The sequence below is a fragment of the Rhododendron vialii genome, chromosome 12a (assembly GCF_030253575.1).
Source record: "Rhododendron vialii isolate Sample 1 chromosome 12a, ASM3025357v1".
NCBI lineage: Eukaryota > Viridiplantae > Streptophyta > Magnoliopsida > Ericales > Ericaceae > Rhododendron > Rhododendron vialii.
In genome coordinates, this window is record NC_080568.1 from 18,725,209 (window position 1) to 18,751,179 (window position 25,971).

The window sequence follows — 25,971 nt, forward strand, 5'->3', positions numbered from 1 at the left end:
GTATTAAGGATATGGAGGGACCGCAAAGGATCCTATCTGTAAGGTCCATAGGTTACGACCTCTCTTTGTCGACAAATTTCATGAAAACACACACATTTATTTATATTCCTAATTATCGAGTTGTAATTTATATTTAGAGTGTCTGTTGAGGAATTATGTCATTAATATATTGTAATTGTGAAATTGAGATTGTTAGATAATTTGAGTGGAAGAAATCAAGGGATTTCGTGCATATAACAGCTCAATAAAGAAAGGGAGTCAAAAAATCAAGGGTGTGGAAATATAGAATCATTTATCAGAAACAGTGCTCGAACAACTCAAGAAAAGTTTTAGACAGTGCTCAACCAACTTGCCAGTTTTCTGCTATCTATTTATATGCGGCTCATTAGGGTTTCTACTTCACTGAACATATGATAGCCGCCCCCAAGCACTTTAAAACCCTAGAATACATCCAAGGGGGTTTTTGCTTTGTTTCTTAAAGTAAACACATGATCATATGATCATCGAGCAACAAGATTAACTTCAAGAAGTTTCTTCCAAACTTTGTTTTAAATATTTGAGTCATTTGCCGATGGATTTCTGGAAGCATCCTGGAGGACTTGAGAATTCAAGGCATTCGGCAATCAAATACTTAGTGCGGTGTACGTGGATTCGACAAATCGATCTTTGGTTAGTCGGTGAGGATTCACGTTTTGTTTTAAATTAAGGTCGTTTTGTAACTACGCAATGATGGTTCTAATGTGTTGATTTCCTCTCGTGATTTTTACCATTTTTAAGAGGATTTCCACGTATATTGTAATACCCATCCCAGATATTTAATATTTAAGTCATATTTTAATTGATTTATATGTTTACGGGGTTAATTTGTATGCTTTAGGAATTACGAGGGCCTTGTGTGTGATTTATATGTGTATTTAGAGATTAGTGGGAGTATAAGTGAGGAGATGGTGTGAGTACACCATATAATATTCCCTTGGGGAGATATTTTGTAAATATCTCATTCGTTCCTCTTATCCTATTTTTACGCATGTGTGTGTCTGAGAGAGAGAGAGAGAGAAAGAGAGAGAGAGAGAAAAAGAGGGGAAAAGCTTGGGGTGATCCTTCTTTACTTATAGTTGAAGCACTACTTGGTAATTCATGTTCTTTTACTTGATATCCTTGTTTTGCAAGTTGAATTTCATGTATTGGCATGGATTTATGCTTTAAATATTGGATTCATGTTTAGTTTGGTTGTTCTAGGGAGAACTTTGGTTTAGGGATGAACTTTACCTTGAATCTTTTGAATTTGATGTTTATAGTTGGTTTTGATCCATGAACTTGATGTTCTTGAAGTAGCTCTACGATAACTTCATGTTTGAGCATTATTTTGTGAAGTTTTGATGAGTTTAAGATGTGATTTGAGTAGAGGAAAAGGTTGGAAATCGAAAAAAGAACTAGCCGTGTTTTTGCTAAAAACACAAGTTGTACCGGTACAAGGTTTTTGACTGTACTGGTACAAGCTGACTAGAAGTTGTCGTTCAAGGATTTTTGGACCTGTACCGGTACAAGGTTTTTGGCTGTAGCGGTACAGTCTTAAAATATGCATTTTTAAGAAATTTCGTAGCGGTACAGTCTTAAAATTTACATTTTTAAGAAATTTCGGATGGACATATCTTTTTCATCCGAACTCCTTTTTGGGTAAATTTTATATTAAAATTAATGTACAAAAAGTATGTTTTCTAATGGTGGTGGTCTCATGATCTAATTATAAACCTAAAAGAACCTATGGCCAAAATATGACAGGTTGATAGTAAGTTTCTATTCATATTTTGGGGGTTAAGTTGTATTCGAACTTTACGTATGATTTGGCACACTTCTAGGTCTTAGAAATGGACATATTTGTATTCGTTGGGTATCGAATAATACCTCGTTATCTTTGAAAGTTGATGATATCAATTGTGCGTTTAAATGGTTTAAGAAAAGTTAGGTGGGTGTGTTGGCATCTTGTCATGTGTTAACATAGTGGAAATATTATAGGGTGTTATCATATATTTGCTTAAATATTCCAAGGTGTTTATAACTGATATGAGTTAGCTTGTGGCTAGGTAGTGAGCCTGTTAATCAGGAAGTGTCGAAATCGTAAGTTTGGTATACTCCAGTCAAATCAAAGGTGATCAATGTGTTTGACATGGTTATATTCAATAAGATATTAATGTGGAGGTGGTTGTATATCATGCTATCGTGTCAATAATGTTGAAAGGTCTGTGAGTGAGGCGCTCCATGTCGTAAGCCATACCGTTTAATTAACAGTGGTTGGGAGCATAGTGTGTGAGACACAAAGTTTGGTCATCGATGTGCATGCTTAAAGATTATGCATGCTCAAGAAATATGTGTGCTTGTTGAGGTGGTTTTTGTACCGCCGAGGGTTTGCGTGTGATGCATACCATGTCGTATGCTGTCACGCCCTGAATTTTCAATATAATAATAATAGCGTTTCCAATAAAAGTCTAACGCAATATTACATCATAATACCCCAAAATGTTCCCCTAATTCATCCGAAGTATTCTCAAATTTTTAGGGTTATGCTTTGGGTTTCTTTGGCTGGGCTTATTTGTAATATTTGGGCTTTTAGGCCTTCAGATTTTTACTGGCTTTATTTGTTTTATCTGGGCTTTTAGGCCATTAGGTGTTATGGGTTTACCCATTTTGGTATATTTTCCAACCTTTGATTGGAAACCCCTCTCCCTTTCCCCTTAATAAAATGTTATTTTTGCCGATCAAAAAAAAAAAAATTCATTCGAGAGAAAAAAGATCAAGTTTAAAAAGAGTTACAATATAGGCACCTCGGCCAAATTTTCAGAATTAGACAGAAGATGATAAATTTAGCGATTACATTATTTTCCAAGTCAAAAGAATTTAAATGAAGTTACAATTGCATCTTTTCAAAAGGGAGTATACAAAAGATGCTAGAACAACTTCTCGATGTCGGCTTTCAAAAGATATGATGTCAAACATGCACTCCATGCGCTCCAAAATCAGTGCTCTTGTGATGTTCCTGAAAATAATGATAGGTTGAGTTATACTAGCCCAGTAGAGATTACTATGCTCAAGTTATAAGCAAATGAGATGATCAATGCACCGAGAGGAACATAAGCAACAAGAAGATTTTCATATGATCGACAATAAGGACATGAGCCGTGAAGCCAACTCCATTCAACTACAAGCAACGTAATGACCTCCAAAGTTCACTATATTCGTTATGTGTTTAGATCTCATTTTCGGGCATTCGGGACCCTGTGCGTCCCATATTTATTCCGGCATCACACCATATGATGGATTCGTGGCTTTCTTGTGCCCTTTCGGGTATTTGGGACCTCGTGTGTCCCATTTCCAGTAACACACCTTACGGTGGATCCGTGGCTTTCTTCGTATCGTTCCTTCATATTCATTCATGTAACCATTTTTCAATCTTTAATAAGCTCAAGTTCAACATATATCAACTCTAATACGATCATGTTAACATGCCAAATATGTTCTCTAAATCAATCTAAAGCAAGAACGACCAACGGATACCAATTTCATTAAGCTTAACATGTTCTTATCTTCCAACGAGGGCCAAAGGGATTCGAGAGATCAATGAACCATTCGAGATATCAACAAGCAAGTCTAGAAGTGATTCAAAGATGTTTAAAGAGTGTTAGAAGTGATTGGGGTTCAAACGAGCATGAAAAAAACAAAGCATGTCAAAACTGTCTAGAAAACAATGGGGTATTGATACCCCAAAATGAGGTATCGATACCAGGGCGGCTGCTGTCCAGAGAAGGTTGGGGTATCCATACCGCAGAATTTTTCAGCGAATTTTCAGACTTCTAAAGGCAAAAACCCAACAACAATAACGAACCAAGGCACGATCTAAGTGCACAATGAACTCATATACACATAGAGAGAGCAAGAAATCCCTACCTCAATGAACAAAAACGAAGATCCAAGCCCAATTGATCGAGCACTAGAACGTGAAATTCGAATTCCTCCAAGGATACTTCTTTCCAAGCTTTAACCAACGAAACTTGAGCTTAAATCACGTCTCGAGTGTGGAATGAAGGTTGAACTTTGTGGGTTTCGAGCCTTGAGTGAAGTTTTCAAGAGAAAGAGTGAGAGAGAGAGAGAGAGGAGAGAGAAAAAGAGAGGGAAGCGTGAGTTTGAGAAGGGGGGGGGGGGGGGGGGGAATGGCAATCGTACCCGCCCCACCCTAAACGGGACGGGTTTTCTACCCTATTTTCGGGTATCGGGTCGGGGTAAAATTTTCCAAACCTGCCCAGGTTCAGGGCGAAAGTGCCCCACCCCCGAACCCGCCCCGAAATATCCACCCTGAAATTATCCGCCCCGAACCTGCTCCGGCGTATTTATATATATTTTTATTTATATATGTATATATACTTATATACACGTCCTTTCATTTTTTTAGCGTTAATTCAAAAAACAACGTCTCTTCATCGTCAAGTAGGCTAATTAAATTTAAAAAAGAAATAAAAATTGATATTTATTGGTGTTTAGTGGATTTTTTTAATAATAAATTCTACACATAAAGAAATGGAATGAAGTATCTAAAATATTGATTGCAATTAAAAGTTTAGATAAAAGTAAAATCGCGATACCAAAAGACACAAAAATAATTTCAAAAGTTTTATTTTTTGGATAATTTTTATTCTTATTTAGCATTTTTTTTTTACTTTTTTACCTATACTTTAATTTTTTTAAATTTTTACGGGGCGGGGTGGGGCAGGTAAACCCGTTCTCCGATCGGGGCGGGAACGCGGGGAACCCAAAAAAACCAGGTCGTGTAACGACTCTAATTTTTTTTTTTTATGAATAAAATTTTCATTTAAATTTCGTTATTTCTTTCAATTTCATAATATTGCTTTTAATATTTCTTGTTAACTCCTATAATCCATTATAATTAGATTTTAGTCATTTAAAATTCATTTCTTGATTAAAAGCCCTACTTGGCTAGTAAGGTTAGTTTCCAACTGATTAGTTGGAGGAATTGGACCACCAATTCACTTAGTTACTTTCTTCTAACCCTAGATAAATCTTTTAACCTTTACCCATTGGACAATAAAAGTTAGAAAAACTTTTATCCATTGGACAATAGGAAACCTAGATTTTCCACCTAAGGTACCATTCTAGGTTTATTAAAATACATATATAAGATTATATAGTCCTACGTACTTCATAAATTATTATAAGCATAGTCATCTCAAGTATTATTCTAGTATATAATACCTAACTCCTTTAACCATTGGTCAATACATGCTAGGGTAAACTTTACCCCTTGGATAATAAGGTTAGTCTACCAACAAGTACTAGGATTTTATTAAATAGTCATTTCCTAGATTTTCCATGTGATTATATATATATTTTAAATATGTATATGTACCTTATAAATCTATTGCCCTAGATTTTCTAAAGATAGTGTTATATATAAATATGTGTACTAAAGTACTCTAATTTAATAATATAATAGAAACATGTGCTTATTAGATTAGTTTATTAGGGAATCTTGACCCTATATTTATTTTTATTGGATACTTGAAAATCTTAAAGGATTATATAGTACCTTATGTACTTATACTTGGTCATATATACATATATATATATATATATATACACACACACACACACACACACACACACACACACTCTTCCATAGTACTAGTACTGGAGAGAGAGGGAAAGAGAGATTTGCCGAGAGAGAGAGAGAGAGGAAGAGAGGGAGAGATTGGAGTGTACCTTGCCTTGATCTTCCATGATCTTCTTGCATCCTTACAATCTATGGTTTTACACTTCTCCAAGCAAAATCTATCTCCCATTGTCCTTATATGTTCTTTAATCACTAAATCTTTGTACAAACCCTACTTTCTTCCACAAGATCTTTCCAAACCAACCCTAGAAGTACTAAATCTAGCCATACAAGCCTAGAACTAGGTGGGAGATGTACAAGCAACCCTTAACCTAACCTATCAAGCTTTCAATCAAGCTTGACAAGTGAAAAAAATCAAAGATATATATATATATATATATATATATATATATATATATATAGAGAGAGAGAGAGAGAGAGAGAGAGAGATAGAGAGATAGAGAGAGAAAGAGAGAGAGATTTCAGGTGGGAGAGGGAGAGAGGAGAGCCTTGGCCTATAAATAGCAAGCTCACCCAAGTCATTTCTCACACCTTCATTCATTGCTCCAACTTCTCTCTAGAAATTCTAAGTTCCAAAGTTCAAGTTTCTTTAAGTTCTTGAAGTTCTTGAGAGCTACCACCAAACCACCTCCAAAAATCACCCCTAGATCCTTAAAGTAGCCTAGTTTAGTTAGCAAAGTTGTTTCTAGGAAGAGAAAATCCATCTCTTTTCCTTTTGAAGCACTTCGGAGCCGTTACGCCGCCGATTCGCAAAACCGACGACCTATTCTCAAAACCGACCAACCGCCAAGAAGAAAGGTAGAGTCCCTTGTCCACTAACCCCACGCATAACGTAGAATCGTATGTTGGAAAGTAGAATGCCCTTACTCTCTAGTTCAAGGTATGAAATAGAATATCCTTAACCATTTTTCTCTAAGTAGATAAGGTTATCTGTCACTTATAATGTTTGAAATGCATGATAGTTAATAACTTATTTTCGCTAATAGAAGCATGAACATGTTGGAATAATCAACTTTTATTCTAATAAACATGTGTTGTTTTGAATTTCTCACAAAGAAAGAAAGAACAGTTCTTGAAAGATAAGATTTTATCATTGATAGAAGTATTCGTATTTTGGATGGTTATGAGCATGTGTTATGAATTATTTGTATTATTTGTCTCATTGTAAAGCATAAGTGATTTTCACTCCAAAGACGACCGTACATGTGGCGTTATGCTTTAAGTGGTGATTTGAGCATGATTAGTAACATAGAGTTTGATAATCTTGCTAGTTTAGTTTCAAGATTACAATAAATGATTTATGTTTATTTCCATGAAAAGTCCTACCGCGGAGTCTATACATGAAAACGTGATACGGAAATCAAGAAAGTTAGAAACATGACACCTATGGTGTGGTTAATGAAAAAGCGTGTTTTGGAAAGGAGAAATATTTTAGAAACCACAATGTGGCTGGACGTGGTAGCTTATTGTGTGGTGTGTGTTTTGTGTGCCAATGGGAACCTGGCGCGGCGGAACCATTGTGAGGATACTCAGGAGACCAGCGCGGCGGAACCGAGGTTGGGTGAGTAGCTTGGTTATCCGCGGAGAGGAGCCAATGCAAAGTTTTGTGTGCCAATGGGAATCTGGTGCAGCGGAACCATTATGAGGATACTCGGGAGATCGGCGTGGAGGAACCGAGGTTGGGTGTGTTAAAATGACGATTTTGAAATGTTGATTTGGTTAATGAAAGATGAAACCAGTGATACGGTCTATGAGGAGTCGCGTAGGAAAAACTCGAAAAATCATGGATACCAACGTTAGTTGAATAGTGAATGCAGATGTGTCATTGTTAACTGTTTGCCGAATATGTATGAACTATGTGAAAATCATTGAAATTGTGATCTTTTGTTCGTAAGTTAAGGGTTAATGGGTATATGTTATTCTATTGAGCTTTTATAGCTCACGGTGATACCTTTGATAACCCTGACATATTATATTGGTGACGACACTGATATAATGTGTCAGATCTTATAAACGAACAGGGTGAACTCTACACTTTGGAAGCCGAGGAGCCGAGGAGCTAGTCAGGATGGAGGAACAAATGGAGCAGTAGATAGAACTCTAGTTCTCCCTTATTTGAATAAAAGTACTCTTTTGAGATTTATGCTGTAATATTGAGCCAAACTCTATTTAGATCTCAATGAAATTTTCTATTTAACATTCCTAAAATCAGGGGCATTACAGGTAGGGGTAGGGGTTGGGGCGGGGTCGGGAAATGATTTTCGGGTTAGGGTCGGGGTATGCAAAAACCCGCCCTGCCCCGCCCCATTGCCATTCCTAAGGGGGATGTTATTCTCACACACATACATACACATCTATATATACTAGCATTTTTATAAACCACACACACACCCCCTCATCTTATAATCTTAACACATAAGCCTCAAATTCAAATAAACCCAACATTTCCCTCTTATCCTTTCATTTAATGAATCATTTTTAATAATTTTTGAGATTTACGAGTCTCTACATATGCCATGCCGACTAATTATCAATGGATGAGAGCATGTTATGTGGGACACAATCCCATGGTACAAGGGAATGTGGCAGACGTGTCACTCCCTGTGGTGTGATTTTATATGTGTATTGTTCATTGGATATTATTATTGTGTTTGGAGTATGTGATGGATATAACTGTTATTTACATTCGAGTATTTCGGTTATGTTAGAGTTTCATATTTATGTTGATATTCCTTCGGGTATTGTGATATTTTATCGAGCACTTCTATGTTTCACACACTTTGGTTTTCCTTTTTGGATTGCTAGATAACAGGTGATTTAGAGTGGGTCCACTACCGGTTAACGCTTTGAGGAGTGCTTGGACTAGTGTCGGGTGATGCGTTTGTTAGGCTGTTGAGTAGTTGGTTAATCTAAAAGTTAACTTAAGTATTTTGTAATTAATCGAATGATGTTTATTTACTTTAACTTGTGAGTTGAGGTTTTTTTACTTGGTTGTATTTTTGTGAGAAGTCTTCCGCTGGGTTTTATTTCTGTTTAGTTAGGAATATGGTTTGGTCTTTGTGTGAGATGCCATGTGGCTATGCCGACTTGGGCCAATTGGGTGACATTTGCAGGGTGAGGCGTGACATATCCTTGTGTTCACCATTTATTATTTTTCAACACCTTTTATTTTCTTTGTTGAGTATTCGGATAGCAACACAGGAATTTCACTATCCCTGGTATAAGTGTAACACCCGTTCCAAGCATGCACGTGCATCGCATATGTCATTTAACTTTATGTTGCATAAGTCATGCTATTTGTTACACGAGTTGTGTTATTATTCGCATATCATTCATTAATTGTTAAGCAATACATGATTTAAATTTGAGGGTTTAATTAAGTTAATTAAAAGAGATTGACTTGGTAGGTGGAATGAAGGGTAGAGATGAGTTATGGCACATTTAAACCCATACACCCAACCTCATGGGATAATTATTCCCTAATTAACCTTCTACGGTATTCTACACCATTCCACCCCTCCACCGCTTTCTTTTGTATCACGGAGAGAGAGAGAGAGAGAGAGAGAGAGAGAGAGAGAGAGAGAGAGAGAAGAAGAAGAAGAAGAAGAAGAAAAGAAGAAGAAGAAGAGGAGGAGGAATTGGGGAAAACTAATTGAAGGTAGCCATCTTATACCTGGATATTCATGTAGTTTAAGTCTTAATTAGGTTATAGAAGATTGGATTTTACTGTACCAAATTCGTCCATCTTTGGGGCATGTCAATTAGAGCTTGAACATAATTGAATCTGTCCTGTTCTTAGCAAATTTTTCTCACAGACTTTCCGACCTTGTAATTTTCTGGAATTTTTACTGGAGATGGATATGCATGTCTAGTTTATTGGGTAAAATTTTCAGAATTTATTTCAAAGAGGGGAAAAAGTTAAAAATCGCGCACCGAACTGCTGCTGTGAAACTCGTATTGCTGACTGCACTGGCACAAGTTGGGAAAACAGTCATATCTCCTAGCTCGAGACTCGAAATCACATTCCGCTTTTTTGCTGAAAACTAGACTCGTAGAGCTTTCCAACGATGCAACCCATGTGCTTTGGTTATACCTGAGCAATAACAGATTTGCTGTTAAAGTTGACCCAAAATCTGTCTCTGCACTAGTTTTAGTATTTGTTAGGTTATAATCGCGAGGCCGTAGTAAGGTTACCCGAACTCCGTTTTTTATGAATGACCTGTCGATCCGAAGAGGAAGAAGTTTACTTTTCAATGGTTAAAGTGTCATTCTTCAATTCACAATTATGTTTTGGATACGGTCAGAACAGTACATGTTGGTCATGGTCTAAGTCTTATTCTTGGGAATTCTTGTATCAAATTTCATTGAATCATCTTTGGAGCATTGAAACACATCATCCATCATTTTTATTTTATTGGTCTCATTCAGTATCATACTAAGGATGGAGATTAAAAAGATCATATGCTAGACTTATTGACGCATTTTGCTTGCATTTTAACATGAATTGGAGTGTGAAATATACTAAGTGTAGTGTCATTCATATTCTAGGATCGGGGGACGAGTCTCCACCTCAAGGTTGAGAAGGAGGCGTTTCGCTTTTGTCTTTTGGATCTCTAAGGTGAGTGTGCTATTTCATTGAAGAGGCTAGCTAAAAATAAACTTATATTTTTTTTTGCAAATGATGGGAATTTTTGACGGTTGTGGATATGGATCAAGTTGCTTGAAACATGATTTTATTTCAAGAGCATGCCATAGTTGTATTATTGGTTGGAATTGTTTTCTTCTTGATGTACACAAGAATGGTATAAATTGTCTGTTTGATGTACACAAACAGGATATAAATTGTTGGAATTACACTGTTCACAGGGTCACGGTACCGTCATAACTCCTGGTTGCGAGAGAAGCAACCCTATGGTTTCTTGAAATATTGTTGCTTACTTAATGGTTTGTGAAAAATAGTATGTTTCTTTCTAATTATGATTAGAAGCATAACTCGATCCATGTTTGTTTGTGTAAATTGTTTTATGCTTTCCGCTTGAATGAAGTAGTAACACTCACAATCCTTTCAGGTAATTGAAGTAGAGTTTTGGTCCACTACTGGTCTGACAGGCTGTAGGAACAAGGACGAGGGTTGACTTGGTGTCCTCTTGGCATAGTTCATATTTTGACATAATTTTTTGGAGAGTTGTAGTAACATTTGTGAATGCAACTCATCTTGTAAAGTTCTCTTGTAAATTTTATTTTGGAAGCCGGTTGTAATATACTTAGTTGACATTGTCTTGCGTTTATGGAATGAATTTCATTAAGGTTGATATTAAGCTTTCATTAAGACTGATTATGTTAATCCTTCTTGAGTGGGTCGTTACAATAAGTATATTCAAACTTATTATGGTTCAGTCAATATAGTTAATTAGGCTCCATTCCACTAAGGTCTTATTTTTTAAGTACTTATTTCTCGTTTTATAAGACATATCATTTTTTCATAATACATTACCATTAATTATAAAAAAAGTACTTATGGTTCTGCCCGTTGCGCATGCATGTTATCCCAAGTTTGGACCTTGTTAGTTGTTACTAATTGACGTTTTTTTTTAACATACCAAAAATAGTTCTTTCCAAACACTATCGGCCACTAGACCAATGCAGAGAATTTCCAAATCAAAAAATCTAAGAACGCAACATTCCAGAGCCGTTCCAATTATATGGGCCACGTACATCAAACGGCTCGGTACACATTTGTGTTCTAAAATTTTGCTCCTACTATTGCTCCTTGCGAATAGCTTGCAACAAAATAACAAAAAACAAATGGGGTAAAAAAAACTTTAATTACTTCCTCTAAGTACTTTCCTACTATTGCAATTTATACGGAGTATTTTCTTTCTGTTTTTGCTCAAACTCAGTGTGATATGTAAAATGTAAAACATGAAGGAAGTATACCATATTTGATTTCCAAGTTGGGTGTTCTGGTTTCTCCAAAAGGGAACTTTTAGAAAAGGAAGGTAATTTCAAGCTAAAAAATCATGTGCATACGCAAATAATTTTTCTACCAATATGGATCTTGTTTGATAGATCTCATTGAGATCTTTTAAACAATGCAAAAAAAATTTAAAAATTATTTTTTAATTTCAATATATTTAAATTTAAAATTATCTTCTTTTTGAAAAAAAAGTTAAAAAAGAAAGCGAAAGTTACATACAACTACTTTTGAAAAGAATATTCATCATGCTATATATCCTTCTGACTTGGGTTTGAAGGCTTTCAAAGAATCTGCAACGTTGAGACTTCCACCGTTTTAGCTTAAGAGCTGATTAATGTTTAGCCTATAGGGGGTGTGGGGCGCTGCTGTCCCTTAGGGGCAGCAGTTTGCCGCTGTGCCCGAGCTGCGGGTCCACTCCAGTCTTGCTCCGATAATCGGAAGCGTTTATTTTATAGAGCTCATCGAGTAGAACATTTATGCAAAAAATCAGCTCATTTATTCAAAAAATCAGCTCAATTAGATATCATTAAGTGCCTGATCGGAATCTTTTTACCTTGAAAAAAATGAATCTGAAACACTGGATCAAATCTATTGTAACCTATGGACCGAGAGTTATATGTGTCCAATCAGACACTTAATGATATCCAATTGAGCTGATTTTTTGAATTGTTGTTCTACTCAATGAGCTCTATGAAGTGAATGCTTTCGATCATTGGAACAAGACCGGAGTGGACCCATAGCTTGGGCACAGCCGCAAGCTGTTGCGCCTAAGGGACAGCAACAATTTCCCTTCACCGCCAAAAATTGTGATGTCCAAGGCGTAAGCAACACAAATATCTGCACATTTCCCCATGGAAGAGCATCACAAACGTAATTCGATTAACATAAAGTAAGCTTATCCCTTTCTCCACCAATTGCATGCATAGAACTAAAGCCAAGGGGTTGAATATATGGTCAAAGCCTGGGATTTACTGGCTAGTGGTTAAATCTTTGCAGGTTCGAAACCTCTTAGATGTTATAATTACTCATTTGGAGTCAGTTCATATGGAGCATTTGCTCCCGCTTTAATTGAGTCCCCGCTAATAGACAGTGGATTTATGGTTCCTCATAAGGTGCTCGTAAGTTGGCCCGAACATCAAGTTATAAAAAAAAATGCATAAAACTCATGAAATGTGCAACATGAAGTTACATAGGGACCAAATTAAGAGGACCCTTATTTTCTTGATAATTAAGTTTACTGTTAGCCGAGAATTTGTCTGGCCACAATTCTCTCTCTAAAAAATAGGAGCACTTCTCTCTAACCCTAAAACAGCTGTCACACTTTCTCTTCTCCTTCTCCATTGGGTTTATTTTATACCCAAATATGGGCGACGGGAGGAGAGGGATCAATCCTTGCTTTCAGATCTGGTTTCCCTTCCCCCTTCTCCACCAAAACCGTTTGCCGTTCGCGGCCGCACTGCTTCTAGGCTTGCAATTGCGTGGTCGTCGGTGGCTTTATGGGTCGCTGACTTGGGAGCTTGATTGGTAGGGGGCTAGGCAAGAGAAGGGCTGCTCAATGACGAGCGGTGGTTTGTTGGTCATGTGTTTGGTATTAGTTTTATTCTCTGCGAACCTGATCTCGTTAGGCGAGTTTGAAATAGGGCTACACATACTGTGTTCTAATTGCCTTCTCTAATGGTTTTGTCCGATCTGTAGACGCCCATTTGCCCCCATGGGGTTAACTCTTTGTTGTGTAGGCTTTCGCTTCACAATTGAATACAATTTCTCACATTTGCCAAAAGAAAAAGTTTTAAAGTTAGCCGCCTAATTTGATAAAGGCATTTAGCTAATTAAAAGGTGTCCCTCTGGGGCTAGTTTGGTTGTAATTAATACTCTTAGGCCTTGTTTGATAAGGAGATGAGATTATGATTAAGATTGGTAATGAGAATGAATTGGTAATGAGAAATGATTGATAATGAGTATGTTTGTTTGGGATGAGATTATTAATATCATGTTTGTTTCACATGAGATAAGATTGGATTGATAGTAAACATTTCCATTTTTACCCTTATGCAAAACTGAAGGATAACATACAAAAAAATTTAATTATGACTCTTTAGGATAAAATGATCAAAAAAAATAAAATCTTCGCACTGGTTCAAATGGATTAAAAATTGGAGCACTTTAATTTTTTAACCATATTTTTTAAATATATAAATAGTCTAAAAAAATTAAGTGCTCCAATTTTCAATCCGTTTAAAACCGGTGCAAAGATTTTTTATTTTTGATTATTTTATTATAAAGGCTCATAATTAATTTTTGACTCTAGAACCCTCATATATGAGCCCTAAGATAGTCATAGAACCAAACAAAGAATAATTAGTTGAGAAAGTCATGGGTACTTCTGTCATTGTATTGGAGGGACTCCGAACTGGATTGATAATACCATGTCTGTAACAACTCTGATTTTTAGTAAGTAAAAATTTTGTTAAAATTTTGAATTTTTTTTTACTTGGATTCGCTTCCAAAAATTCCTTTTGTATTTCTAAAAATCTGTCATAAATAGAATTTTAGTATTTTAAAATTATATTTCTTGGCTAGAAATTCTACTTGGCAAGTATAGTTAGATTCTAATCAATTAGTTAGAGGGACCTAACTACCAGTTCATCTAGTTAATTCTCTTAACCCTAGATGAGCCTTTTGAACCTCTTTGAGCCTTTTTGAACCTTCCAAACCCTAGTGGAACCCTTTGGACCTTTAACCTTTACCCATTGGACGATAAAAGCTAGAAAAACTTTTATCCATTGGACAATAGATCTTTTATCCAAGATCTTTTGATAGATTTGTTAAAGTACAAGGATATAGTTATATATAGGTATATATACATATGTCTAAAGGACATATGGTATTATTCTAGTGTATATAGTACCTCACCCTTTTATCCATTGGTCAATAACCGTTAGAGAAATTATTATCCATTGGATAATAGCATTAGTCTTGCCAATAAGTACAAGGGTTGTTTAATTAATCATTTTCTAGATTTCCCATGTGATGATATACTTATATATATATATATATATATATATATATATATATATGTGTGTGTGTGTGTGTGTGTGTGTGTGTGTGTGTGCGTGTGTATGTACTTTATAAATTATTTCCCTAAGATAACCTAAGTACAAAATCTAATATTTTAATGGAACATGTGTCTATTTGATTATTTTAATGGGGATTTTGATCTTGTAATTTTTTTTATTTGGATCCTTGGTACCTACTTATTTAATTGAATATGGGGACATGAGTACATATATATCTCATATTATATAAAAGCCTAAATTTCCTAAAGTACTTAATTTAATATTTTAATAAGAAACATGTGCTAATTTAGATTATTTTAATAAGAGATTTTAATCTTATAATTTTTTATTGGATACTTGGGATCTTCATAGATTGCTTGGTACATACTAATATATATATATTTGTGTACTTGGACTTATATATATATGTATACTTATCAATACACTTGTAATAAAAGAACCCAGGTGGGTAAGCCATGGCATTGTGTGAAAATACGAATTTGCCCTCGTTAGATTTGTCTATGAATTTGTTCTTGCATGTGTTGAGGCACGGGTAATTTAGGTATTTTAGCTTTTCCTTCATTTACGCAAGAACTGTCCTTTGTTCGGCGCTCAATCGAGAACAAAAGAAACGATTGCTTGGTTCTCCCCATTTTACGCCACGAAATTGTACTGATTTCGGATTTTACGGAGATCGGCGCTTGGTTCTCCGGATTTTACGCCATGAAATTGTACTCTGTGTCTCGGATTTCACTGAGATAGTGTACTGCCTCCGCCGATCGATCGCGATTAACAGAGAGAGGTATGCTCGGTTCGATCGCCTTGATTAGTTAATTTACCCAATATCATGAGTTTCCTCTTCATTCTCTTCTCAATAAATATCAGAACTCTCTCCTCTCTTCCATGGCAAGTATTATTGAAGATGTAGCCGAAAAAAATGAACACACTCGAAAACCTTTCCACTTCGAAAGAGAATACGCATAACACTGGTAAATTTTGTGATTTATGCATTAAATCCCTTTCTTAAATTCTCAGTCCAGTAGTTACAAGATCGACTTTTGATTTCACCTAGATGTTGAGATTCTAAAGGTTGCTCTCTCTTTTTGACGATTAATTTCTTTGGACATGCATCTTTATTTTCTTTCTCCGATCTCCTTGGTTTCTTCGAGTGTAGAATCTGCGGATGGAGTGTGAACTGATATGAGAACCAAGTTAACACCAAAACAAAAAACCCTCCATTCGCGAATATGGTGAGTCATGTGGGTCTTTGATTTTGTATATCAGTATATGTATATATGCATATAAATTGCTTGTTAAAATACATGTTTAGTAGATTGAAGGTAGTGGGTTTTTGTGAACTGATTCTTTATGATACAGTTTTAGAGGCAAACTTTCTTTTTTACCAATATTTACTCAAATTTGGACATGCTTCCCATTAGCCGTCTATGATGTTACTATGCTTTTTCTATAGCTCTTTGACACAACTGTAAAATTTTGCCTCTTTTGAAGACTTTCGCACGACCCCCAAAGTGGATTTGGTTGACTGATCCTGTTCAATTTTCTCGTCGTCCAGCTTGGGGAAGAGTTTTGGTTTACTATTGGCGGGCAGCATATCCCATTTGGTGCTTCACCACAAGTCATATATGCTTCTCTCTTTCGTTGCATGGAATCTTTTGCTTTTTTCATTTTCTGTAATTTGATTTGAAATTCTTTCCTTCAGCCTTGGTGCCATATGTCTTACTATTTTTTTTAGAGATGATTCGAATTGCACATCTTTTTTTGACTTCCATATGTTATCTCTTGCTATGTATTACTTCTCATGGTTACTTTTGTTCCTTAGACATCCTTGGGAGTGTGAATTCTTTGGCATTAAAACAAATTGGAACCTCATAGGTTGACTGTGAAATTAAGAGCAATAATTCAAGAAACATCGAAGTAGAAGCTGAAAGTAAAGCAATAGTGCAGCAATGAATCTCAAATTGGTACAAGATTTATGAATGAACTAAGAACAATGAACATAAACAAATAGGCTATCTTCATCCATTGAAGAGTTTGAACATTTTGGATTTTGTATGGAGAATTCCAAAAGTTTATGATGCAAATCCCTGTTTGCACAAGCTGTAGTGCTATTTTAAACTATGAGAAAACAAAAGAAAAGTACCAAGGAGATGGAAGAGAAATATTACACCCATAAGAAAGGAAAAGAAAAGCCGCTAGGATTACAAAACAGTTAATAGCTTTTCAATCTCTATAACTAAAAATAGTAACTTCATTGACTTTGAGTAATAATTAGTTGAATTATTCGTTTTGCATACCAACTTTCCAGGGCGTGCAGATTTTAATTCGTACATAAAGTGCAATTTTCTTATTTATAGTTCTGATTGTAAGTACCTTTCTGTTACTGAAAGATTTTGCAGTCATGCTATTGCCAACTTAGAAATGATACCTTTCCTTCAAATTTTCTATTGTAGTTGGTGATCGTTTCATCTTGAAGTAAATCCCTCTAAACAATGCATTACACCCAACTCAAAATGGGAGCTAGTGAAGGAAAAATATGTTTGTTGTGGTTCCTAATTGTGCTAGATTTTCTGTCAAGGAACATTGATTTGGAAAAATCCAAATTAATTATATTCTAGAGAGAACCAATTTTTTGAAGCACGTTGCTTAACAATTTGGAATGTGTATTGTGGCAGTGTCAAAATGCAGTGTGAAAAGTTGAAGCAATGAAGTGGAGTGATGCTTGTCCCTGGTGAGATTCTTGACCAGTCTGCTTTTTTCATTGTTAATGTTGTACCTTCCTTATGTCTGAAAGTCCAGTGTGTAGAGGAAAGAATGCGTGGGCTGATAAGTAATCTGAACAGACTGCCAAAGCAAGTCGATCTTTTTTTGCCTACTCGTTTTTTTCTTTCCTCTTTGTGAAAATGCGTAGTCATAAAAGGTGGTTATTTGATTGGGAAGCAGACAGTTAAATGGTATGTTGGTAAAACTGAATTCCATTAATTATACAGCCTATTACCTATAGTTGGGGATTCACTAATGTGGAAATGGGAGAGCAAGTCCAATCTGTTCTCTGTATAGTCCTTCTATGAAAAATGGGAGCAGGACTTTAATCCTCGGAATCATATTGGCCAATTATGCAAGTTGATTTGGAAAAATGTATGCCGCTATAAAGTAGAGATTTCCTTACGGCAATCATATTGGATGATTGGCAAAATGTATCCCATCTATTCTTTGTGATTGCTGATGTACCTTTAACTTGATAGGATTCTGCCTTTTTCGGTTGGCTTCTCGCCAACTCTTCCCCTTCCCTGGTAGCGGGTGGCAAATGATTGTCTTTAGCCTAGGTGCCAACATAATTGGGATGTAGGTTACTGGTTGTGATGCCGATTTCCCGTTTCATTTTAATCTTTGTAGCTTGTTTCTAAGATTCATTGTAATCTTTGTAACTCTGTTTCTAAGATTAGTAAAATTCTTCTTTACGATAAAAAAAGAAAGAAATGAAAGTTGATATTGACATGAAGTCTTGTAGAGGGTAATATTGAGAAGCTTATAACTTTAGATGTTCGGAAGCAAATCTTGGTGATTAACCAGAAAGCCAGGGAAGGAGAGCAAAAGCAGTTGGAAGCAGAAAAACTCCAAAAGCTCAATGAAGTGAGTTGCTCTTACAAATTCAATTTATTATATGCATTTGACTGCTTAGATATATGTGTTTTATGTGTTATTTATATTTTTGTAAATGATTGCAGCTAGATGGTGATGCCGAAGTTGATGGTGATAAAAAAGAGAGATGATGGTTGTGTAAAAATACTCAAGGTATCGAGCATGATTTGTGTGGTACATGGACTCTTAACTCTTCTAAAAGTAGATAGATTTAAAGCACCTGTCTTGGACACCAAGCAAGCATATTTTGTAATTCTAATTTGCCATGGACTTTGCAAAAAACTTATACACCTAAATGTGCCTTGTATACACTATTTATCTTAGAAATTAAAGGAATATTTTAAGAATATGAATTTTTTAACAGTGGGTCCCCGTGTCCTTTGAATGAAAATTGAAAAAACGAGCACTTAAAGACACAGATTCGCATTAAATACCCGATCCACACTCCATGTAACATAGAGCATGATTGATAGAAAAATATTCACCACTAAAAGTGGGGGAAATAGTTTTTTCCTTTTTTCAACTTTAACCACATATGCAGGCAAACAAAGACGAGGATGACAAGATGCGGGCCACAGCTGCAAATGTTGCTGCTCGAACTACTGTTGGAGGGGATGATATGTTGTCAAAATGGCAGAGCTAATGGCTGAGCAAGCCCGATAGAAACGCAAAGGAGGGGGAATCGATGTGGCTTCTGGTTCTCAGACGGGCAAAGAAATGAGTTTCAAGCCTTCATCAAACTTTGCAAAAAATGCAAAGGATATTGAAGGAGGAGCGAAAAGGGTCCTCTCTCTGATGGTTGTTCTTGGAATTCCAAAGTGTTTTCTTGTTTTACTTGCTCCTTACACTTAGGTGGTAGGAGGTTTTGGGTAGAAATGGATACGGTACTCCTATTGGATATGATTGTGGTTGAGTTTGGTTTTTAAGTTGTACTTACATTCCTATTGCCTAAGTAGCATATGCTGGATGTTCAGCTCCCGAAATGTAGGAGCTTCAATTAGATTGTTGAGGGAACACGTAGAATTGTGGGCTAGATTTCTGCTGAAAAGACGAATGTCTCTCTCATTCGACGAGACAAACAAGAAAAGTTCGTTGTAACTTGTTTTTTCCTTTGGGATAGTTTTTATAGTACATGCCAAAGGTGCTTGTCAAGTGTGTGTTGAATGATGCATTGGACACTCCAATAACAACCAAACGGAGTGTTCGTATTTTCTAGGACATTTTCCGTGTTGCGCTCTAATATTGCGATCGTCCTCCATTGGCCACATAATTTGTCCTTCGTCCACCAGCATTGCCACTGAAATAGAATACACTTGTAACAGTCACTGCAGCTACATCAGGGTACCATAGTTTTAGAACACATAAGGTATGCAAAAAAAAAAATTGAATTTGTGCTTAATAACCTCTTGCTATTTTTTTACTATCATCACTATGAAAATCAAAAACACTTTCCGATACCAATTCATTCAATGAGCACGCCGAATCGTGCGAAGCACGGGCATTAAAACTAGTATTATTATAAAGTACCATGTGTATATTAGAATTTTTTATTAGAAAATCTTGGCTTTGAAATCCCTTAGTACTTTAAGTACATTATATATATATTAGTAAGCTTCTAATAAGGGCGCCCTTACCGTATTACGGTAAGGGCTTCCCCTTTTCTTCTCTTTCCCGACCAAATTTTGATGATCCGAGCCGCTCAATGTGTTCAGAACATGATTTTAAGGGTACCCGCGAGAAATCAGCAAAAAAAATGACCGGAAAGGACTTGATTTGAGCAGTTTTTATTTGAACCGTTCGATAAAATACAAACAAAAACTGCTCGGATCAAGCCCTTTTCGGTCTTTTTTTTTGCTAATTTATCGCGAGTACACTTAAAATCACGTTCTGAGTACCCTTAAAATCACGTTCTGAACACATTGAGCGGCTCGGATCATCACAAATTGGTCGGGAAAGGGACGTCCTTACCGTAATACGGTAAGGGCGCCCTTATTAGAAGTTTTGTGTGTATATATATATATGTACTAGAGAGAGAGAGAGAGAGAGATTTGGTGTGTACCTTGCCTTGATTTCTTTCATTGTACTTTGACTTGCTTGCAATCTATGGTTATATATTCCTCCAAGCAAAATCTATCTTTCATTGTCCTTTTATGTTCTTTTAAACACCAAATCTTGTACAACCCCTCCTTTCCTCCATCAAATCTTCCATAATCCAATCCAAAGTACTAAATCTAGCCATGCAAGCCTAGAACTAGGTCTTGATCTTTCAAAGATAGCATGCAAGTTGAATAAAAAAAAATAGATATGGAGAGGGAGAGGGAGAGAGATTCGGGTGAGAGGGAGGAGCCTTGGCCTATAAATAGCAAGCCATTCCAAGTCATTTCTCACACCTTCACTCCTTGCTCCAACTTCTCTCTAGAATTTCTAAGCTCTTTTGTTCTAAAAGTTTTCTTGAAGTTCTTGAGAGCTACCACCAAACCACTTCCAAAACCACCCCTAGATCTTTGAAGTAGCCTAGTTTAGTTAGCAAAGTTGTTTCTAAGAAGAGAAAATCCATCTCTCTTCCTTTCGAAGCAAACCGGAGCTGTTACGCCGCCGATTTGCAAAACCGACGACCTATTCTCAAAACCGACCTACTGCCAAGAAGAACGGTAGATTTTCCCTTACTCATTAATTCTAAGTATAAAAGTTGTATGATCATGTAGATTCTCCTTATCTACTACTCCAAAGTATAAGTAGAGTTCCATATACGCTATCTCTAAGTATATGTAGAATGTCCTCAACCGTTTTCTATAAGTATATAAGATTATCTATTGCTTGCAATGTTTGGAATGAATGATAGTTAGTAAACTCATTTTGCTAATGGTGGTATGAACATGACTTCGATAAACATATGTTGTTTAGAATTTTTCATAAAGTAAGATAGAACGGTTTTCGAAAGATTGGAATATTATCGCTTGAACGGAAGTATTCGGAATTTGATCTTTAAAAAGGGTTATGAGCATGCTTACATAAATTGCTTGCATTACTTGTGGTATAATATTGAGTTGGATGATCTTGTTAGTTAGTTCCAAGTTTTCAATGAATGATTTATGATTACTTTTGTGAAAAGTCCTACGGCGGAGTCAATGCATGAAACGAGACACGGAAATCGAGAAAGTAGAAACATGACACCTAGGGTGTGGTTAACGAAAAGGTGTGTTTTGAATTGGATAAAATATTTTTGAAACTATATAATGGCCGGACGTGGTAGCTATTGTGTGGGTGTGTTTTTCGAAAATCCAATGGGAATCCGGAGCGGCGGAACCATTGTGGGATACTCGGGAACCCGGAGCGGCGGAACCGAGGGTTTTGAATTGTGGATTGGTTATTCGTGGAGAGGAGCCAATGCCAAATTCAATGATTTTGTGTGCCAATGGAAACCCGGAGCAGCGGAACCATTGTGAGGTTGTGTGCGTTCCCATGGAAACCCGGAACGGCGGAACCATGGTGAGGATCCTCAGGAACCCGGAGCGGCGGAACCGAGGTATGGCTTGGTTATCCGTGGAGAGGAGCCAATGTAAATTTTGTGTGCCAATGGGAACCCGGAGTGGCGGAACCATTGTGTGGATACTCGGGAACCCAAAGCGGCGGAACCGAGGTTGAGTGTGTAAAAACGATTTTGGAAATGATGATTTGGTTTATGAGAAACGAAAAATGGTGACACGGTCCACGACGAGTTGTGTAAAGACCCTGTATTTTTAATAAATAATAATAATTACCAATATATATATATATATATTATTTTGCTCGTTAGTTATTTAATACGAAAAAAAAAAATTAATTATTTATGTCGACACACCAATTTTATTTCCGTAATCGATCGTGTGCGCGCGTACCCGACGAGTACTCTTCTCTTTGTGCGTGTGTTGATCTGGACCAAACCTTTCCCACCCTAATTTCCTTAAATTGGTTCGGCTGAGAAAAAAGGAGCAAATCCCTCATCTCCTCCCTAAATTCCTCACTAGTAGACAGCACATAACTTTCCATGGGTCAATACCCTTAAGACAAATCCAAACCAATTTTTAAAACCCCTGCCTCCCTTTTGTTTTCCCACTTCGGCAGAGAGAGGGAATTGTAGAGAGAGAGAGAAGAACAGCCAGCCGGGCCCCCATGTCCAGCCACCACCGAGCACCACTAACCACCGTAGCTCCACTCCACTCACTTTGCTCACCACCACCTTCGGCCACCAGTACCTCCTCATAACCACCTCCTTCCTCCATTACAGCCGGGTCACCACAGCCGTAGCACCATCACCAACTACCGAGTTCCGCCGCCGCTCCGACCCGCCACTGAATCACTCCGAAACTCGTTTCGACGGACGAGAGGTAGTCCGAAACTCACCTCCCTACGTATATATTGTGTCCGTAATTATTTTTATGTTTCGGTATGATAATAATCGAACCCGACACCGTCGATCGTAACCCAGCCGAAACCCACTGAATTCCCGAAAACCATTGTTCCTGTGTTCACTTTTTTTTTCCCGAAAAGATGCTACTGCTGATTTTGTTCTTTTTAAAACTTGTTTTGAGTAATCACAGTTTAGCCCCTCAAGTTGCTTAGTTGTAAATCCCACCCTTGAGTTTGAATAGCTTTTAAAACCACCCTAGAGGATAGGAATTGATATTAGAAGTCCCTAAGTTAAATAGTTTCGGTTGAGGTTAGTTTAATCGCATGATCAATATAATCACATGATAAATTCTATGGCAAGATAAATTTTATCGCACGAGTAGTCTTACCGCATGATTTGTTAATATCGTAAAATTAATTATTGTTAGCTTGTTATCATGTTTCGTATAAATTTTTAATCGTGAAATGTTGATTGTAATGATAGCATGGACAAATAGGTTCCCGGGGTTGGTTGCGATATGCGGATTTAACTCGTTAGACGTGAAAGCAGGATTAATGGAAAAGATAATAAAGTGAGAGGCTGATATTTGGATTCCGGGTTTGAAACCCGTGGTGATATATGGATTGGAGATTGATTGGTGGTGAATTTGTGAATTGTTGGTTTGCGAAACCTTGGGTACGGCATGGTGGTGGTCGACTCTCGGATGTTTGGGACGGGACATAAGGGTGGTATTGTGCTTGTGTCACAAACCGAGACAGAGTGTGCTCGCGTGCGCACCCGGGAAGTTTTATCCGAACTTATGGTCGCGGATGGGATATCGGGTATATAACTTAGGTATCTTTCATCCGGATCTGGAAAAGGGGAGTCGAACCACACCAGTGTTAGTGCCAGAGGTTATGGGTAGGAACGGATCTGTGGATAAGGTCCGAGATTTCACTTAGGTTAAAGAATAGTAATGAAATAATGGATTTGTTCTCTTTTGATGTTATTCTTATTGCATTCCCATTATAAATCTTGTTGCTTGTAAGTTATGGGTTCGGGTGGGTTTTGGCTATTGAGTGTTGTTACCCAAATTATGCAACCTAGAGGGGGGGTGAATAGGATTGCTAGTAATAATTACCAATAAAAATTTATCTCTAACAATATATGCAAACAATAAGTATGCAATCAAAATAGAGAGATAGAGAGATAGAACCCGTTTATAGTGGTTCGGTCCGGATTTGTCCACGGTCCGGCCCTACTCCACTTCTCCTCAAGCAATTACTTGAAGGTTAGACTAATCTTTAAAAGATTACAACTTGTAAGTCTTGCGGGTGCTTACAAGAACCGAATGCCTCTAGCTTTCCCGAGGAGCTAGCACAACCGCAAGAATTTTCTCCGAAAACTTCTCAAAAACAATAACACCCAAATTCTAACCCGAATTTGGTCTTCTAAGCTTTCAAGTGTTTGACTCAAACACTCACTTAGGAAATACAAGTATGTGAAGAAGGTATGAAAATTATCGCTCACGACTTGTACAAATTTTCTCTCAAGAATAATATGAAAGTGGATGAACAATGAGAATTTTTGGCTTTGATCTTTTGAGAATTTGCTCTTGCAATAATATGGAATGTTGTAGCTTGTGTATATGTGCTCATTAATGAGTTCTTGATGCCTTATATAGCCATCCATATGCTTCCTAGCCGTTGGAAACTAGCCGTTGGAACTAGCCGTTGGAAACTAGCCGTTGGAACTAGCCGTTGGAACTAGCCGTTGGAAACTAGCCGTTGGAACTAGCCGTTGGAACTAGCCGTTGGAAACTAGCCGTTGGAAACTAGCCGTTTGAAACTAGCCGTTGGAAACTAGCCGTTTGAAACTAGCCGTTGGAAACTAGCCGTTGGAAACTAGCCGTTTGATAGAGTGGTCATCCGGGTGGTCGTCCGGTTGTTTCCGGTTGTCACAGCTTTCTGTTCAGACAGCCGGCTTGTCAGCCGGTTCGTCAACCTGTGGCTCACAATTTCATCTAAATAAACCGTTAAAGCATGTATTGAGCTCAATAAAGTCTTTGTAAATATAAATCATGAATCCAAGAGACTTTATGCTATATTTCAAGGTCACGAAAATATTTAATTCGGGAATCGACTTTTCGATAATTTTGTATTTGCCGAATAAAAATATCATTGAATTAATCATCAAAATAATTAATAGAGATGCATATAAATTTTCACAAATTATAATGCATACATTTTTCAACAATCTCCCCCTTTTTGATGATGACACAAAGTGATAGTTTTTATTCAAGTAGGAGTTATGCCAATCTCCCCCTTAATACATGCACCAAAGCAGTTATCTATGATCAACGAGTAATAGCAATAATCATCAGATCATAGCAAGCAATTTTTTAAATTTGCCCAAAATGGCAAGATAGATCAATGTAATAGCAATAATCATCAGATCATAGCAAGCAATTTTTTAAATTTGCCCAAAATGGCAAGATAGATCAATTAAAACTTGGCTTTTTCTCCCCCTGTGACATCATAAAAAAAACTAAAAAGAGAAAAACAATAGGGCCATGGTTCCAGCACCATGCCGCTCTTGCCCTGTAGCACTCTATCTTCGTTCATTGAGAGCTTGGCGTCCTTGATTTTCGTATTCTCGAATAATGGCTGCTACAACGGCAGCTATAATGCCAATCCAATACCACAGAGTATCCACATTTACATTCCATCCGAACCATGGTGGTATTCTCATGGTAAGTAACGCACACAGCAGAATGAAGATAAAGAGTTGCATCCAAATGGTTTGGATAAACAACCTGAACTCTGCTCGTTCGGCATCTCTTTCGTAAAACTCAATCGGTAATCCTTGCGGTATGTTTGCCATTGCTCGATTTTGAAGGATAGAGATTTGGAGAGTTTTAGGCCGAGAAAGAAGGAGAGATAGATAGATGAGGAGATAGAGAGAGTGTTGTGGAATTTATAGAGTATGAGAGAAGTGTTTGGAATGCTGCGCCGAATTGTTTGAAATGCTGCGCCGAATTGTTTGAAATGCTGCGCCGAAGGAGAGATAATAGGGGATGCGGCACCGAATAGAGATAGGATAGGGGATGCGGCGCCGAATAGGACAAGAATAGGGGTGGCGCCGAAAAGAACAAGAATAGGGGAAGAAAATTGTGTTCGGGTGTTTATTGTTGTGTCCCCTTAATACATGCTCCCCCTAAAAGAGAGCT

General features: G+C 37.0%; 1 protein-coding gene and 1 long non-coding RNA gene across 7 annotated transcripts; both read left to right on the plus strand.

Annotated features, from left to right (window-relative positions):
- Positions 1-10,184: 10,184 nt before the first annotated feature.
- Positions 10,185-10,859, plus strand: LOC131310074 (uncharacterized). The gene is made up of 2 exons (XR_009195111.1): positions 10,185-10,298; positions 10,750-10,859. It is a non-coding gene; the product is annotated as an uncharacterized LOC131310074 (long non-coding RNA).
- A 4,296-nt stretch (positions 10,860-15,155) lies between these two features.
- Positions 15,156-19,698, plus strand: LOC131310075 (transcription initiation factor TFIID subunit 4b-like). 6 transcript variants are annotated; one of them, XM_058336875.1, is made up of 7 exons: positions 15,156-15,702; positions 15,888-15,963; positions 16,223-16,349; positions 17,407-17,462; positions 18,273-18,364; positions 18,464-18,547; positions 18,915-19,698. In XM_058336875.1, exons 4-7 carry the CDS (start codon positions 17,450-17,452, stop codon positions 19,014-19,016), a joined length of 291 nt encoding a protein of 96 aa, XP_058192858.1. In that variant the 5' UTR covers positions 15,156-15,702; positions 15,888-15,963; positions 16,223-16,349; positions 17,407-17,449; the 3' UTR covers positions 19,017-19,698. The 6 variants fall into 6 exon arrangements, 5 of the variants coding, with proteins under 5 accessions (XP_058192858.1, XP_058192860.1, XP_058192859.1 ...); XM_058336877.1 differs by having other exon boundaries at positions 16,287-16,349; XM_058336876.1 differs by having other exon boundaries at positions 15,156-15,515.
- Positions 19,699-25,971: the final 6,273 nt, after the last annotated feature.